The sequence below is a fragment of the Hippoglossus stenolepis genome, chromosome 22, assembly GCF_022539355.2.
Source record: "Hippoglossus stenolepis isolate QCI-W04-F060 chromosome 22, HSTE1.2, whole genome shotgun sequence".
NCBI lineage: Eukaryota > Metazoa > Chordata > Actinopteri > Pleuronectiformes > Pleuronectidae > Hippoglossus > Hippoglossus stenolepis.
This window is the reverse complement of record NC_061504.1, coordinates 9,939,563-9,956,348: the sequence shown is the minus strand read 5'-3', so window position 1 is coordinate 9,956,348 and position 16,786 is coordinate 9,939,563. Positions and strand designations below refer to the sequence as shown.

The 16,786-nt window shown below is 42.0% G+C and overlaps 1 protein-coding gene across 6 annotated transcripts in view; it reads right to left on the bottom strand.

The window, feature by feature from the left end:
* atxn7l1 (ataxin 7-like 1) overlaps window positions 1-14,204 on the bottom strand; it is a 29,757-nt gene extending 15,553 nt beyond the window's left edge. For 3 of the 6 annotated variants that reach the window (XR_007032334.1, XR_007032335.1, XM_047338526.1), the window contains exons 1-4: window positions 14,030-14,203; window positions 13,451-13,519; window positions 6,969-7,073; window positions 406-520 (exon numbers count right to left, since the gene is read on the bottom strand). Coding sequence is in view for 4 of the 6 variants with exons in the window: in XM_047338526.1 (XP_047194482.1) it covers window positions 406-421 (16 nt within the window). In the remaining 2 variants the exon portion in view is untranslated. Of the gene's footprint in view, window positions 1-405; window positions 521-6,968; window positions 7,074-13,450; window positions 13,520-14,029 lie in introns of all 6 variants that reach the window. The other 3 variants (XM_035147213.2, XM_035147212.2, XM_047338527.1) reach the window with 3 other exon arrangements.
* Window positions 14,205-16,786: the final 2,582 nt, after the last annotated feature.

Here is a 16,786-nt window from a genome sequence, read left to right as displayed (position 1 = left end):
GCTCTTTGAGTGCTATTCTACTTCTGAATGTATAGCAGTGTGGTATTTTGTTTACACTGCTTAGATGTTTGTGTTGTAACACGGTATGAAGTAAATTTGTTCCAGAACTTTTTTTATGCAAAAAAAAAAAGGGAAAGTAGTATTTACAAATCAATTAAGTCTACTTTTCTCTTATTAGCAGCTTCCCCGACACCATCTGAAGTGTCCCTGTGTGATAAACTTTGCCACGCTGTTACCGTGTGAAGTTCAAATTAGAGCCAACAGTTATAAATACCTTTTGACCTAGATCTGATCAGAGTGTGAGGAGGGTAAGAACGCAGAGACTCGGAACGGAAACGTCGCGGTGGGTAATCACAAGGCTGTGGGGGAGAAAGTAGAGAGGAGAGGAGAGGAGCTCACACTTACGGTTTTTGCTATGCATGTCTTTGCGGGAGCAGGGTGGGGAGGGAATGGGAGGGGGGTGTGGTCCAGGACTTTCTGTCTCTCTGTGTGTCTCACAGGGAAACTACACCCCAGCTACCTGAGTGGAAACAGAGGGATGAAGAACGTCATAAAAACAGAGAGGAGGAGGTGGAGAAGACACAGTGCACACACACACAGTGACCCAGTATTTTGGGCTGCTAATGAATGAGTATTCAAATTAGGTGTGGTGTCATGTTGCGTTTGCACATCCAAAACAACATTGCAGCAGTTATGGTCGTCTTACTTTAACCAGAGGGTAAACAATCAACATCTGCACAATCTAGCTGACAGGAAATTTGGTGACGAGCAAATGTTGGGATGAGAACAATCGCTGCGACGCGCTGGATTTCCCGTCTGCTGATAAAAGGTGAAATAATGAAATAGCCCCCACCCTCAAGCAGAATGCAGACTGCTAAATTTAAATCTTACTCACAGTGTATCGTATAGAGTCGGATTTTCGGGGATGATGCCGATATAAGTAATTGAGGCATGATATTTTACAGTTTAAACAGGAATGGTATTATAAGTACCTGTAAATAAAGAAAACAGAAATACAGAGGTACAACCAATTGCTGTAAATAGAACTTGAATTAGGAAAATAATCATTTTTTTAAATGAAAGATATATAAACATTAACATGCGTTTTCTTAATGGATTATTTAGTAAAATAAAAGTTATCATATGGGCACACATCAAGTAACATAAACAGCGATATCAATATGTCTTTAAATATATTATTGGCCAACTGATATCGACCGGGCTCTAGAATAGTACAGTATAGATTCGATTTAAAAAAATAATAATATATATATATATACACACACACAACTACACTTGGGTGCAGATGGACAGCTGCACAGAGCCATGATAACACAGACTAAAAGCAAATATTTAAAGCGCCAGTGTCCACAAACATCTTTTTTCAGTTGCTGCCTTAAAATAACAGATAGTGTGTGATTTGTGCCAAGGTCAAGTTAAAACAACTCCCTGATACAACCACACAAACACACACGCACAGGGTGGCAAACTAAAACACAGAAAGCACATCCGAATTTGTTGATAATAAAGAGCTAGACTAGTGAACAATCAGTAGGAAGCATAAGGTATTATAAAGTGCGTGTGTGTCTGTGTCACAATGCAGTACCTGTACAACCCTGTTAATGAGTGTAGTAGTAGCAGTCTGCTCACAGCAGAGCCGATCAGACAGGAGGAACTGACTGACAGACTCTGTGTGTTTGCTCTCGGGTGCGTAAGTGCACAGCAAAGTGCGCGGCAGGTGACGCAGGGAGAGTGTGCGTGTGTGCAATTTGTGTGCAAAGTGCGTGTATGTGTTGAGGAGATTATCCACTGCATGCAAAATTATAACAGGTGTGTGTGGGGTATGATACCACAAGCTCAAGATAGATGCTTTATATGCAGTTAAATCTCGGCCTAGTAGGAGCCTGCATGTATCTGTGGGCAGTATGTATATATTTATATATAAAACCTATGCAAGAGAGCGTAATTTGCATATGCGAGCATGTGTGGCAGGTGTGTAAATAGGCCAGAGGAAGCAGAGCACCAGGGAGGCAGCTGTATTCACAGTAGCAGGATCAAAGTCCGGCGCCCCGTTCGCAGGTATGCGGCTACAACAAGGCGACTTTCACACGTAATTTCACACTGTGGACATGCATCATTTTAGGCAACTCAAACATACAGTTAAATGAAGGTGTGCAGTAGAAACAGGCTGATAAAAATGCACGTGTGTACAGTTTCTATTCAGCATTTTCTTATTCATTCATGCAGGATAAGGGAAATAATAAATATGAAGAAATGTGATATTGCAAGAGAAAACACCCTCTGCTTGTGACTTTGTGCATCTAACTTGACCTGCTATTCAATTAATAATGTGTAGCAATTTCAACATCAGCAAAAGGCAGTTTATATTCTTGGCTAAGGGATTTATCCATTTCCAAATAGCAAATATATTTGTGCAGTGAGACATAATGAAAGATGAACTTATTTTTCTGACAGATATATTGTGTGTTTAAATCAGATGTCCTCCCGTGAGTGAGGGGCTAGCGGCGAGCTAACCGCTCTGATTTACAATACATGGACGAGTGCCCAGGCAAGGTCACTAAGCCACTCAGCCACAAGGGCACTCTCACTACTAAGCTCTCCTGCCTGCCTGTCGTTATGGCAATGCTGAGAGCCCAGCTGGATGCCAATTGGCCGCTGACTCATCCTGTGGGTGGAGCTGTCGCCTGATGAGGAAGCCGAGGCGTTCGGCGCTCAGCTGGGTTTGTTTACATTGAGAGGGCACCGGGGGACGAGAAGGAGAAATGTGAAGAAACGTCTGTGAAGAGTCACAGACATACTGCTTATCTATAGGCACGCAGTCCAAACAAAAAAAGAGCAAGCAGGGGAAATATCAGTATAGAAAGCAAGCAGTGGTATTCTAGTATAAGTACTACTGAAAACATGAGGGGGTAATATACTTAAGTCCTTAAGTGAGATCCCTTAAGGAAAGGTTGAGGATTTTCTAAGTTGAGCCAACATTAACAATAACTTCATTCATTTCAAGTGTCTCACAATGAGAGGAAATAACCAATAAAACGTACAATCATTACATGAATAGATACCAGAAATATGCAGTTAGGCTGCAGACAAGTCTGGTAACAGCAGCTCACAGTTGCAGGTTGAAGGAGATTTCTAGAAAGCATCTTAATCCTCAATACTGAGATGACCAAACAGCTGGCTGAGAAGAAAAATCACTATGACGATGAGCCGTGTTTTAAATTATTATCATTACTATTATTATTATTGTTAATAAAAGTGTACATTGGTAAATCTGTGTCAAAAAGTACATTTCAAGATATAAATGAATGTTTTACGGAAGTACTACGTGTAATTTCGTTGTAGCCCTTGTACAATGACAATAAAGGCTCTTATATTCTATTCTAAAACAAGCAATCACCATGCATGTCAAGGACAGGAACACAAATCCAGTGCATCCCGAGAACCCGAGTGCATCGGGCTCGGGTCGAGTTCAGACACAAGAAAACTGTTCAGTTCTCCGACACAAGCTCAGTAACCGAGCGTTCAACTATCACCCATATAAGGTTCTTCTTCAGTATGTGTGTAAAATGTAAAATCTATTTTCACGCCGAGCAAACTTAAGAAAGAGTAAAGAAACCACCTTTGATGTACAAAAAAAATGGTCCACACACAACCACGCCGCAACAACAATAACACAACAGAGGAGTGAGCAACACCACAGCACACCAAGCCAAGAAGAACTTCGGTGGTTTAACAGCCATCACATGAAACAAACGACTTAGGTGGAAGCTGAGGATTTTCATTGACCTGCCTCAGACCTCAATTAATCCACCATCACAGAGAAAAGTTGGAGCAGAGACAGTCACTCCCACCAACAGCAGCAACATGAACCTTTCATCATGCGCTCCACTTGCTCACACACAGCGGGCCACCAGCAAGGGAGGGGTTCGAGGAGACGCACAGAGATGAGAGAACTGGGAGGAATACACTCACATATCTGAACATGCCACAGAGGGATGATTTACCCAAACGGAGACGCCCATCGCATCAAAATCCAATCATTATTCGTACATATTCAAGTTTGTGTTCAGGGAAGGAAACAGCCAACAAATGAACTAAACCGCCAGTCCTACTAGCCCTTACAAAAGGAACTGTACACATATGATATCTAACAATTCTTCATTCAAATGTCTTAAAACAATGAGAGCTATGTTGTATATTTTGTTGACTTGTTTACTGACATTATTAAGACTTTTTCCAAGTGGACAAGTGTTTGTCCAGCTCGGAACTCGTTGGGGGGAGTATATATCCCGTCTGGCCAGTGAACGCCTGGGGATCCCCCAGAAGGAGCTGGAAAGCGTGGCTAGGGAGAGGGATGTCTGGGATACTCTACTTGGTTGGCTACCTCCACAACCCGGGATATACGGAAGACAATGGATGAATGGTTGGATATGAAAGAATGTTTTAAATGAAAATGTCTTTATAACATTCTGCTCTGTCGGTACTGAGGCTTAAAGTTCAGCCAAAATCTAGTTCTTTCCACATTCTGTCTTTACTAACTCATTGCAGAAAGTATGGCACTAACACTGCCACCATGAGGGATCAATTTAATATCCTACTGGGGCCACTTATGCTAAGAATATACATACTTGCCTTAGTAAGGATAGATTTCAATAAACAAATCCCTTAAATGGAGCAAATCTCTGATGTATAAAATAGATTAAATCACATTTTCTTTACGATATCAAAGATATTAAATAATAATAATAAGGCTTGCTTTAGGTTATGTCATTTCTCTCTTCTTCACATGCAGCAAACTGGCCGTGCATAACTAGTGAACCACTGCCCCCTGAGGGATCCAACCCCCCTCTGTGTGTGTGTCTGTGTGAGCATGTTCATGTATTTCTGTGTATGTAAAGCCCCAGTGGTGATTTGATGCATAGGTCAAGCATGAAAGCAGCCCCCTCCCAACCCCCTCCCAAGATGGATATGCACACAAATGCCAATACAAGGCCAGGGCAATGAATAAGAACACTACTCAGGGTCGCCACATTTCAAGTAGACTCCCCAGTAGGGAACAATGGCACCGTGCTCGTGAGGATACAACGGTGACATGATGCAACAATGGGAGGAAATGCAAACAGCAGAGTAAGAATAACTTAACAGGGGCACTTCCCCGAAGGAGCATTTTTCATGTCATGACAAAGAGTAGTTGGGTGAATAAAGCTTTAAATTTAAGTCAATGAATCAATGTTATTAATGGGATAGTGACTTTTGGGTCACTGTGCGATTGTTAAAATGATCGTACACATAAATAAATATGATGACACAACATGACAATGACTCAAATGACTGTTGACCAGTCAGCAGGTGACTTGGCTGGTCCACTACAAATTAAAGTGGCCTGCTTATCATATGGTGGCCTGAGGTTTTTATTTTTAACTTTTTTCAGGGGAGCTTCCCCACTCCTGAATGTGAATTTGCATGAGTGTGTTATAGACCTGTTGTTACCTGACTGTCTTTGTGTCAGCCAGCGCAAAATGCTGCCAACAAAGAGAGAGGTGGGGGGCGAGGGGACAAAACAACAAGGGCTGCCAGGAGTTTGAGCGTGTGTGTGTGTGTGTGTGTGTGTGTGTGTGTGTGTGTGTGTGTGTGTGTGTGTGTGTGTGTGTGTGTGTGTGTGAGACAATACCAGTGACCTCTTTCCGCTGAGAAACAGAAAGTGAGAATGTGTGTGCATACCACTCCTCTGGCCTCTCTGCTCTCTGGCAGAAGCAGCATGTGTGTGTGTGTGTGTGTGTGTGTGTGTGTGTGTGTGTGTGTGTGTGTGTGTGTGTGTGTGTGTGTGTGTGTGTGTGTGTGTGTGTGTGTGTGTGTGTGGGTTGGTGTTTGTGTGTTGTGTTCATTAAGCACGACCACGTGTCCCCCAACAGACGGCTCAGGCTGGTGCACGTGTCGCCAACAGAAGGAAGCAGCGGCTAGTGGGCAGATGCGAGCGCGCTCAGAGGAGCCACAGTCAAAAACAAACAAAGAGGTGGATGGACTGGGCGAAGGACCAATCACAGCCCGGGTCTGCTCCTCTACTGAATACTGCCTCGTTTCCAAACATTTGCCTTTTCAAAAACCCCAAATCTGATCGTCTGAATTTGGATTTTGACAGATCATTAAGTTTTAGAGCTGAAGATAACAGTCTCCATGGCAACACATCACAATTTATGAAATGGTGAGCAAACATGTGTAAAGAGTACACACAGTATAAACAGTATATCATACATGTGTTGGAGACTTTTCAACAACTTTTTTTCCCAGAAATTAAACGTAAAATATGTAACATGGGCCACTAGGGGTTTCTATATAAAAGGTAACAAAAGCCCTATTTTGATGACGTATCATGGGAGTTGATATCTTCACCACCATTGCAAAGGACAATCTACCTCACACAACTCACATGCAAATCATGTTCATTACGCAGCAAATGTAAATAAATCCTTGCATACTAAATCTTTATTTTTAGATGATTTTCAACCCTGAGTAAGATCTAGTGCCTTCGCAGCCAGGGCTTTAATATGCAAGTGTATATTTTAATTTTTTTTAAGCCGACCGTCAGTTTGCTTGATACCACTTTCAAGAGTACATGATCTGCTTAAAAAGAAAACTCGGCCTGTATTCAAAGCACACACTTATTTACTGGATAAAAAGGCCTGAGAACAAGGCTACATCCAGTCGATCATCTTGTAAATTATTTAGTGTTTTTCTGCTGTTGTCAGCCTGCGGGGTATTTGGGGGCGTAACCGTGCTGTGCATGTTCATGTGGAGGATGAGGAGTTCAGGTGCCTTTCAGGGATAGATAAAAAATGTTGTATTGATCAAAGGGAGCCACCTTGTTTGCTCTGTGCCTCTGTGCTACACTTGAAGACACCACAAGGCGTGTGTGTGTGTGCCTGAGGGGGGAAATGTGTGTGCCTTACCATAGTGTGTGAGTATGCCCTGAGGAGTGACCACCTTATTGCAGACATGGCACACAACAAGAGTAAAATCCTCCAGTGCTGGAAACTGGCTGTCGACGAACATTTCTGAAACGAACACAGAGAGAGGAGAGCAGGATTTAGACCAAACAGACAAACAGAAGAACGACACAAACACAGGTCGAACATTGTCAGAGATGAATACATGATCATTTCTGAAAAACTGGGATGTTTCCCTTTTAACAGCACAAACTACTAAAGGAGCTTGTAGATTCATACATGTCTAATAAATATATTAAAAACTTACTGAGTACTTCAGGTGAGCCATCATGGATTATTCACTTTACTGTCAGGATTTTACAGCTTAAGGCTGCAACTAAATATTATTTTCATTATTTATCAAGCTTTTATTAATTTATTGATTGTTTGCTCCTCAAAATGTCATAAACATTTAAAAAATATATATATTATTATAATTATTTTAATTATTTCCAAATCCAAACCAGTTCAGACCTCAAGCTTTTACCACAGAATCAGGAGCAAACCAAAATATGCAACACATCAAGTTTGGCGTGGGCTTTCTCCATGTAATCTGGCTTCCACTAACGGTAGTTGGAGATGTGTGAATGTCTCTGTATTTTGGCCCCAGGGTCTAGTACACCCCACGACACTTAAAACAATAAGCACTTATAGATTAAATTGTTATACAGTGTGCTCACAGACATGCAACGTCCAATGGAAAACAGCAATGGGATGTGTGTGTGAAGGCTCACGAGGAGGATCTGTGGGTGTCTGACAGTGTACGGGTGCGTGTCGTCGTGACCTTGCATTCGCTGGAAAGCAGGGGAGACCAGTGCTCATGCCATGAGAGAGAGAGTGTGTGTGTGTGTGTGTGTGTGTGTGTGTGTGTGTGTGTGTGTGTGTGTGTGTGTGTGTGTGTGTGTGTGTGTGTGTGTGTGTGTGTGTGTGTGTGTGTGTGTGTGTGTGTGTGTGCGTGCGTAGGTAGGACTATGATCTACTAGGTCACTCAAGGTCAATGTGTACATGTGTGTGATGTCGAATGCGATGTTTGAAAGCGTGTGTGTGTGCGTGTGTGTGTAAAATGTCAGACCTGGTCTCATCCTCATACATGAAGTCTTCAAGGCCACAAACCTATTGAGCCTGTCAAAATCACTGGTGGGTATAATTCATGACTTAGGAGTTATGACTGACTGAAGCTCACTGGTGACCAGCGTGTTTGTGATATCGACCATGACTTAATACAGAAAGACAATTTCCTCGACTGCCAATGGGAATGGAGTCAATGTCTTTTTTTTTGCTGGTTTTCCAACCTTTAAAAAAGGTGCATATACACCCCCTAATTTTGGTGTAAAAGAGGCACGATACAACTAAATCTGATTAAAACTGCAAAAGAAAAAAAAGGTCTTGCTGTCAGTTCCTGAGCTGCAGAACAGACGTAGTTAACTCTGAGATGCTTTGCCAGGTTCACTTTGTCAATATGGAAGGAGATTATTTCTTTCTCACATTCTGGGGCCATCATTTCTTGAAAGACGCAGTTCAAACGGATTCTCATGTTTGCTGAGAAGAAACAGCTTTTTTCTTTTCCTGCAGTGTTTGTCTTTGTGACTTGCCTGAAAAGCGGTTTGATCAGGGCTGTGATAGTAATACACACACAAATGAAAAGGTGTGGCCACATTAAGTTTGAAAAGCTGTTGACAGGTTTTTAAGCGGTAAGGATTAATAACTCTGTAACGAGACATTGGAAACACCCTCAGTTAGTTTCATTTCAAAAAGCTGAGCGGCAGCACCACAGTTTGCGTCTTTCCTGTCATCACTGTGAGAGGATACAAGCACATTTTCCTCATAATAAATCATTGAAAAAAATGTGATGTGAAATTTTAGCTGGCAAATGATACATTCTAAAAGTTTACAGCAACAGAAAATGACTTTAGTGGGAGAACTGAAAAAAAAGGCAAGAATATAATTTCCTCTGCATCTGCCAAGTCAAGTGAGAACAAAGTGTGTAGCCTATTTCTGCAGCCTAAAGTGTACAAGCCAACTACCAGCATCTGCCAAATGACTGACAAGTCAGAAAATGAACTACAAAAACAATCGCTCACTGGTGAATGAGCACGTTCGGAGCCACTTAAACAATCTATCATTGGACACTGAATACATTACAAGTAACTCAACTTCCCATTGGTGAATGAGTGTTTGCAAAGACACTTAAACAAAAAGATCTGGAAGCAGTGACAATCCACCACAGTTCAAAGTAACAAATGCAACTGTTACTAAGGCACAATACCTACTTGACCGAGCAAATCACTTGTACTCAATCAGTTTAGGAGATTTATAGGGGATAGGTATCACTCTTTAATAATCATTGTGCTCCTACAGCTACAGGAGGGTATGGGCCTCAGCAGCAGCTTCAACTGAAGTTATTCTATAAAGAAACACACCAGAAAGAGTAAACAAGCTTATCAGCGATAGCTGGCAGCTTCTCTCGCAGAACCCAGGCAACAAACTCTACTAGAAACAAACCAGTCTGTTGTTTATTACAAAGAAGCCCCAGATACACATCTGAGGGAAACTTTGAGAATTCAAAATGGTTCTTGGATCTTGTATAAAGATCACTTTCAGAGAGCTGGACCTTGAGTAGACCCACAAAATGTTTTTTTGAAAGTAAGCCAGTTCAAATAGGTGTTAAGACGACATTTTGCGAAGAGAAAGTGAACCAAAGTGCTGTGATATGTTAGGAATGAATTATAATTTACACCTTCTCCTCAAAAATAAATACCTAAAAAGTGTAAATACTCACTGCTATACACACTTTAATGTTATCAAAGGTTTTCCTTGTAAAAATTATTTCATGGTCACAATCCCCTGATTAACATGAAGTGATTTTGACTGAATATAAAAGCCGGACTGAAAAAATGCATTTATGAATAGACAGATCACTAACATTGAAACTAGAATCATAATCTAACATCTTCGACCAATAAATGAACATTTCAGTCTCTACGCAAATTCAATCGATCCCTGTGAATCCTGTAGCACCTTCCAATTTTGTCCAACTTGAATGCAATTTGACCAATCATTGTAGTTTGCTGTGAGTTAAACCCAGTGCTGAGCCACGCACGTGCACGTCAACAGAAGATGCAGACACGCGTGACACGAAGGTTGCACTCACCCACAAAAACAAATACTGCTTAAGACCACGCAGTTCCTTGTCGTGAGCCAAAGAGAAGGTGAATTGTTTTGTTCCGCATACGAACGACTTCGCAGTGGAGCACAAGCACAGAAAAGGAAAGTCAACGGTTTACTTCCACAAAACCCACCTAGAGAATGAAACACTTGTTGCATCCAGACCGATTGCAAGTGCTGAAAGAATCAAGGTGGGCTGCATTAAATATACATGGTTAGTGGTAACTAAGTGTAAAATAAATTCGGACAATACACAAGGTTGTTTTTTTAAGGCTGGACTAATACTTAATTCGTTTGCACATTTTCATGGCATGGTAATGTGGCTAATTTTAGCTCCAACCATTTTAATGTGGACAGCAGCACCCAATTAACTAAATGACTAATTTTGAGCAGTCTGCTGGATAACAAGAGATGTTTCCCATCCTCATGGGAGTGAACAGCACAGGAGCTGCCAACAGCACTGTGCCGTCGCCTGCACTGGGTGGCCCGTTCCCTCGTGATGCATCCGGCAGATCAGTGCATTTCTCCTCCCAGCATATGTGTCCACACTGTCATGTCAATTGCCTGTTTTAAATAATACACGTACAAAATATATACATGCAGATAATCGCTGAATCGACACTATAATCCCTAACATATCAGGAGCCTTTCAGTTATCGCCATGAGGAGTTAACATACAAATAGCAGCACTACCTATTTCAAGTGGTATGATGACAGCCGCTGCCACTCAAGTCGGGCTAAGTTGCTGTCGGTTGTCATCATCTCTGCTGAGTGTGTACGTATGTGAGAGTGAAACAGACAGAGACATAGATACCGATCATGACCTGCACCACACAACCCGCACTGAGGCGTCAAGAGAGTAAAACACGTGGCAGTGAATCACACTAGTTTGTGCTACATTCAAATAATATAACATTTAAAGCCTTTGAGAAGTGTTTACCTGTGGGTTTATCAGGCTGTGTGTGTGTGTGTGTGTGTGTGTGTGTGTGTGTGTGTGTGTGTGTGTGTGTGTGTGTGTGTGTGTGTGTGTGTGTGAGGGTGTTTGTGTGTGTGTGTGTGTGTGTTATATCACTCTCAGCAGGCCTGAGTGTCACGTTACCAGCAATTCTGGAAATGCTGCTCCAGTTCTGCTGTGAGAGAGGAAGACGAGGCATGCGAGTGTGTGTGTGTGTATGTATGTGTGTGTGTTTGTGTGTGTGTGTGTGTGTGGGTTTGGGTTTGGGGGTGACGGCTGGAATTGGACCAGTGAGAGTGAGAAGAGTTTCCCCAACTCGGTACGTGTGTGTGTGTGTGTGTTTGTGGGTGTGTGTGTGTGTCTGTATCTACGAGGGCTGGAGCACGCTCGCTCTAACTTTCGGGGATGACTCAAGCGTGTTAGCGTGCAGCGCGTGCTCCTGTGGGTATTTATACGCGCTGAGTTGTGGAGGAACTCCTCTGGCTCTGTCCCCGAGGGGCGGCGGCTTTGGGGGAGGGTGTAAGCACCCACTCACTGTGCTGGAGCAGCCCCCTCCCTCCATACACACTTCCATGCATTACGAACGATATTTTAGAACAAGAACCCCAAGTGCAGCTCTGATACATAATGAATAAGACGTATGACAAGCTGGATACAAAGCTAAAACTCATGCACCAACATATCCTCCAACACAAGCACGTCTAGTTCCCTACTACTGATAATGAATCACTTATATAAATATAATAACTCTGACACCACAGATCCCCTCTGGGATATATCACTTTTAACTTGGAAGTAAAAATAAGCAGTGAACATGTAGTCGACACAGCGCTCGGCTTCACAAACACAGCCGCCTAAATGCCTGACTGTTTGAATGAGAGGCTTTCTTTTAAACAAACACACAACTGAAGATAAATCAAGATGTTGAGTCAAAACTACGTACATCACAGCTGCTGTATTATAGCCTTTCTTATTTCCTCCGTGTTGTTGGTTTGTTCATTTTTCGGCAGGAGTACGCAAAAAACTACTGAACTGATTTCCACAAAACTTGGTGGAAGGATGATACAAGGGCCAAGAAACAACCAATACAATTTTGGCGCAGAACTGGACATTTTTTTTCCACTTTCTAAACCATTGTGAGAAAGGGCTTCTTTTTTTCTTTTTTACATTTTCACCCATTTCCCAGTGAAAATAATTCAAGTAACTCATGGACCTGTCATGTTTAGGAAACTGATGTCTATGACAGATATCTGCCACCTTTCCCTGAGCATGCGTGCCAAATGCTGGAAGACAGGAAATAGTGTTGACCGTAAATGATCTGTCAGATTTGAATTGAAAGTGAAAGTAAAAAAATGCTAAAAAATTGTGATACTATTACTAAATACTTGTTTGGGGATTGTTGGTCTACATCGGTTGAATCTGAAATAGGGCTGGGAGATAAAGCAATATCAATCATTGTGGCAAAATAATCTGAATCAATAGTAATATCTCACTTGTACACATTGTGCGGGCATGGTGAGGATGTGTAACACAGAATTCGTTTTTAATAATCTATAAATGAATAAACCAAACAAAGAAGAAGAGGATGAAATACTCAGATTTATAAAAATCTTTTAATGAGTAAGTAATTCTCTTCTTCTTTGTTTGGTTTATTGGTGGGTGTCAACAGGTGCATTAACGCTATCTACTGTGTCAGGAGCAGAAATCAAGCTTTAGACTTAACATGTCTTCAAACTTAAAATCTGTCTTTAAAGTTAACAGAAATAACAACGCTATAAGGGATGTGCGATATGTCACCTCTTTGGCAATAAGTCGAATTAAAAGGCTGTGCAATATGTCACAGTGCAGATATGTTGTCATTGTCAGCAGATATGTATGTGTATGCAAGTATTATAGGTCAATGTGTAAGAGATTTTATTTTATGTGCAACTTTATGAAGCAAATTTCCCCCCTGGGGACACTAAAGTATATCTTATCTTGTCTCACAACAATAATAAACATTTACCCTGATTATTATCGATGTCCACTGATATGACCATTGGTTATCTTGATAACAATTTGGGTCACATGGTCCACATCTGATCTAAAATACTTTTCCCTTTCAAAATGGGAAATCATTATGAATTTTTACAGTTTCCTTCACTTACAATTTGTAGAATAAAAGACTAATGAAGAAAACAATCTTACAATGACTTTAGTACAAGATGGAGATGCTCAGAACCAATACAAATATCTTGCATGTGAACCAAAACAACCAGCAGCACCAGCAGCACCAGTCCCCTGTCACCATGGTCCTGCCAGTTCTGTGCCAGTGTAACTTCCTCACCTTGTTGGCAGAGCGGAGCAGCTTCTCTGAGGCGGGGGAGCTCTTCGTCTCTGTCGTCCGGGCTCGAGTCTGCGTGCGAGGGGGAGGAAGCAAACAGAAAAACATCCGCTTTACAAACACCGAGCAGCGGCCACAACAACAACAACAACAACAAACTTTGGGGGCCACGCGTGGAGCCATGCTGGGTCTGAGAGGGGGCTGGCTACACGCTTAGCATTAGCTCTGCTAGCCTCTGCCTGTGTGTGTGTGTGTGTGTGTGTGTGTGTGGCTGGATCCAGTGGAGCTGTCAGGGCTGACAAACTTGCAGCAGGGCACGGTGGAGGCTGACGTGACCGCGGACGGTGTCGGTGGTGTCAGCCGAGCCTGCGCTGCGGCGGCTGCAGCCCGTTAACCGGGCGCAGTCGGTGATATGTGTGACAGTTACTTTGACGCTGCCTGTCCGTGCGTCTGTAGCTGGAGGAGGAGCAGCGCCACTCAACTCAATCACAGACAGTTGTCGGTCCACGCACTTCCCCGACACTTTGTCCGCCACAACAACAACAACAACAACAACAACAACGGCGGCGGCGGCGAACTTACTGACAACGACACGTGAAGCAGCCGCGCCGACGAACGAGGACCAGGGCTCGCACAGGAAGCTGTCCGGACTCGGTGTCGGGCGATCCAGTGTCGCCATTGCTCTTCTTCCTTCTTGTTGCTTCGCTCGGAGCCGTCCTCTCTCTCTCTCTCTCTCTCTCTCTCTCTCTCTCTCCCTCTCTCTCCTCTCCCTCTCTCTCTCGCACGCGAAAAACGAAAGAACGAGACACGCTGACGTCGTTGTCGGTGAACCTCGGCTCGGTTCGGCAACGCTCGGAGAGTTGAGAGGTTGTAGAGCCTCAGAGGGAAAGTTCACTTTATTGCAAGAGGATATGTTTTTTATTATAGATATACATTTCTAATATAATATAACACAGTATAATATAATATAATGTAACATAACATAATGTAGTATAACATAATATAAAACACGCACATATGTGTATACATTTTATTTTATATAACCCAATTTTAAAATTCTTTTATAATTCTAATGGTTTTTAAAATGTATTTAGAAAACAGACAGACAGACAGACAGACAGATAGACAGACAGACAGACAGACAGATAGATAGATACAGATAGATAGATAGACAGACAGACAGACAGACAGACAGATAGACAGACAGATAGATAGATAGATAGACAGACAGAGACAGACAGACAGACAGACAGGCAGATAGATAGATAGATCAGACAGACAGACAGACAGACAGACAGACAGATAGACAGATAGATAGATAGATAGATAGATAGATGACAGACAGACAGAGACAGACAGATAGACAGACAGACAGACAGATAGATAGATAGATAGATAGATAGACAGACAGACAGACAGACAGACAGACAGACAGACAGACAGACAGATAGATAGATAGATAGACAGACAGACACAGACAGACAGACAGACAGACAGACAGACAGACAGACAGATAGATAGATAGATAGATAGATAGATAGACAGACAGACAGACAGACAGACAGACAGACAGACAGACAGATAGATAGATAGATAGATAGATAGATAGATAGATAGATCTGAAATGTATCCCGCTTGCAATCTTCAGCCTCACCAATCTGCTTGATCTGAAAGATAAGAACATATGTGCATGAAGGAGACAATTAAAGAGAAAGACCAAATAAAACTCTCATGCCTTCAACTTTGGTACAATGGCATTGTGTGTATACCAAAGGATATATCAAAAAGCTTGGCAGCCGAGGGCGCCTCTACTTCAGCTACAACAAGATGAAGAAATTGCCTTTGCACTTGTTCCTGCATGCTAGACGACATCCGAGTCATCCCTTCAGAAATCAGACACCCTACAGCACTTCTCTGTCATGTGTAACAGAATCAAAAAGCTACCAGATGAGCTTTTCTTTTGCAAAGAGCTCAAAAGGTTAAAGTTAGGGAAGAGCTTCTTGTCTGTACTTTCACCAAAGATTTCCTAGCTCTTCTAACATTTCTGGAGCTCAAAGGCAACAACATGGAGCAACTGCCACAAGAGCTTGTTTACTGTTGTGCTTTGCAGTGGCCTTATAGAGGAAGAGACAGCGTTGGAAACTTCAGATATCAGGGACCAAATGAACACTGTACATTGAGTTCCTGATGTGTCTTAATTCGTGAGTTTTTAAATGCTGCTAGGTGGGTTTTTTTCCAAGCTTTTTTCCACAACTTTCAACATCTTTATTCTAATTTAAATGTCTACTATAGCTGTAGCTTCATATTTAGCGTACAAGCTTGACAGTCATATTAATCTTTTAATCCAACTGTTGGCAAGAAAGCAAATAAGAATATTTCCCAATCTCTTGTCTCTTCTTCATGAGACTGTTTATTCAAAGGATACATCTTACACGAGAACATGTAATAGAGAGAGCGAGAAAGATACAGAGATGGATGGATAGATAGATAGGTGTGTATATATGTATATAAATAAAATATTTTGTAATCCAACATGGTGGGTCTTTATGCTGTTTGACAGGTTGTTGAGCCAGAGGGTGACAGTTAAGGGAGTTTGTCCTCTAGCTCAGTTTGTTGGAAGTGCACAAAGACACATTATGTCATGTTAAAATATATACATACATTTATGTTTTTTTTTAGTATATATGTTCATAATATGGACACATACAATGTTACACTGAGGATTATTAGCCTATTCACCACTGCACGGGTTGGATGTTCTTCCTTGTCCAATGGCATATTTACAATGATAAATTTTAAATTGATCTAGTCCTGATGACCACTCAAAGCACTTTACAGTACAGTTTGCCATTCAGGGTTTAGCATCTTGCCCAAGGACACTTCGGCATGCAGATGGGGAAGTCTGGGATCGAACTGCAGACCTTATGGTTTGAGGGCAGCCGCTCTACCCCACAGCCAAAGCCCCACAATATGAGGCTATATGGTGACCAAAGAAACTGAATCTTTGAGACCATTAAATCCACATGAATTCTCCCTGTCAGCCTGTTTCTTGAACAGAAAGTTGTCCATTAATGTTTGGCCTCTCCCAGTGGATCAGTGGGTCGAGCCTATGGCACTACATTGACCTCTTGTGGCTGGAAACAGAACCTGCGCCTCATGGTGCAAATTCCCTGTTTCGAGACACGTCATGTTAAATCATCACTTCAATCCACCTTAACAAATTCAACACAGTAGTTCTATGGCACAGTTGTGTGATGTTTACGTCTTTATCTCAGCTTCAAAATTGAGCGAAGCACAAAAGAAGACGCAGTTAAAAGCTAAAAAAGATACTTCTCAGAT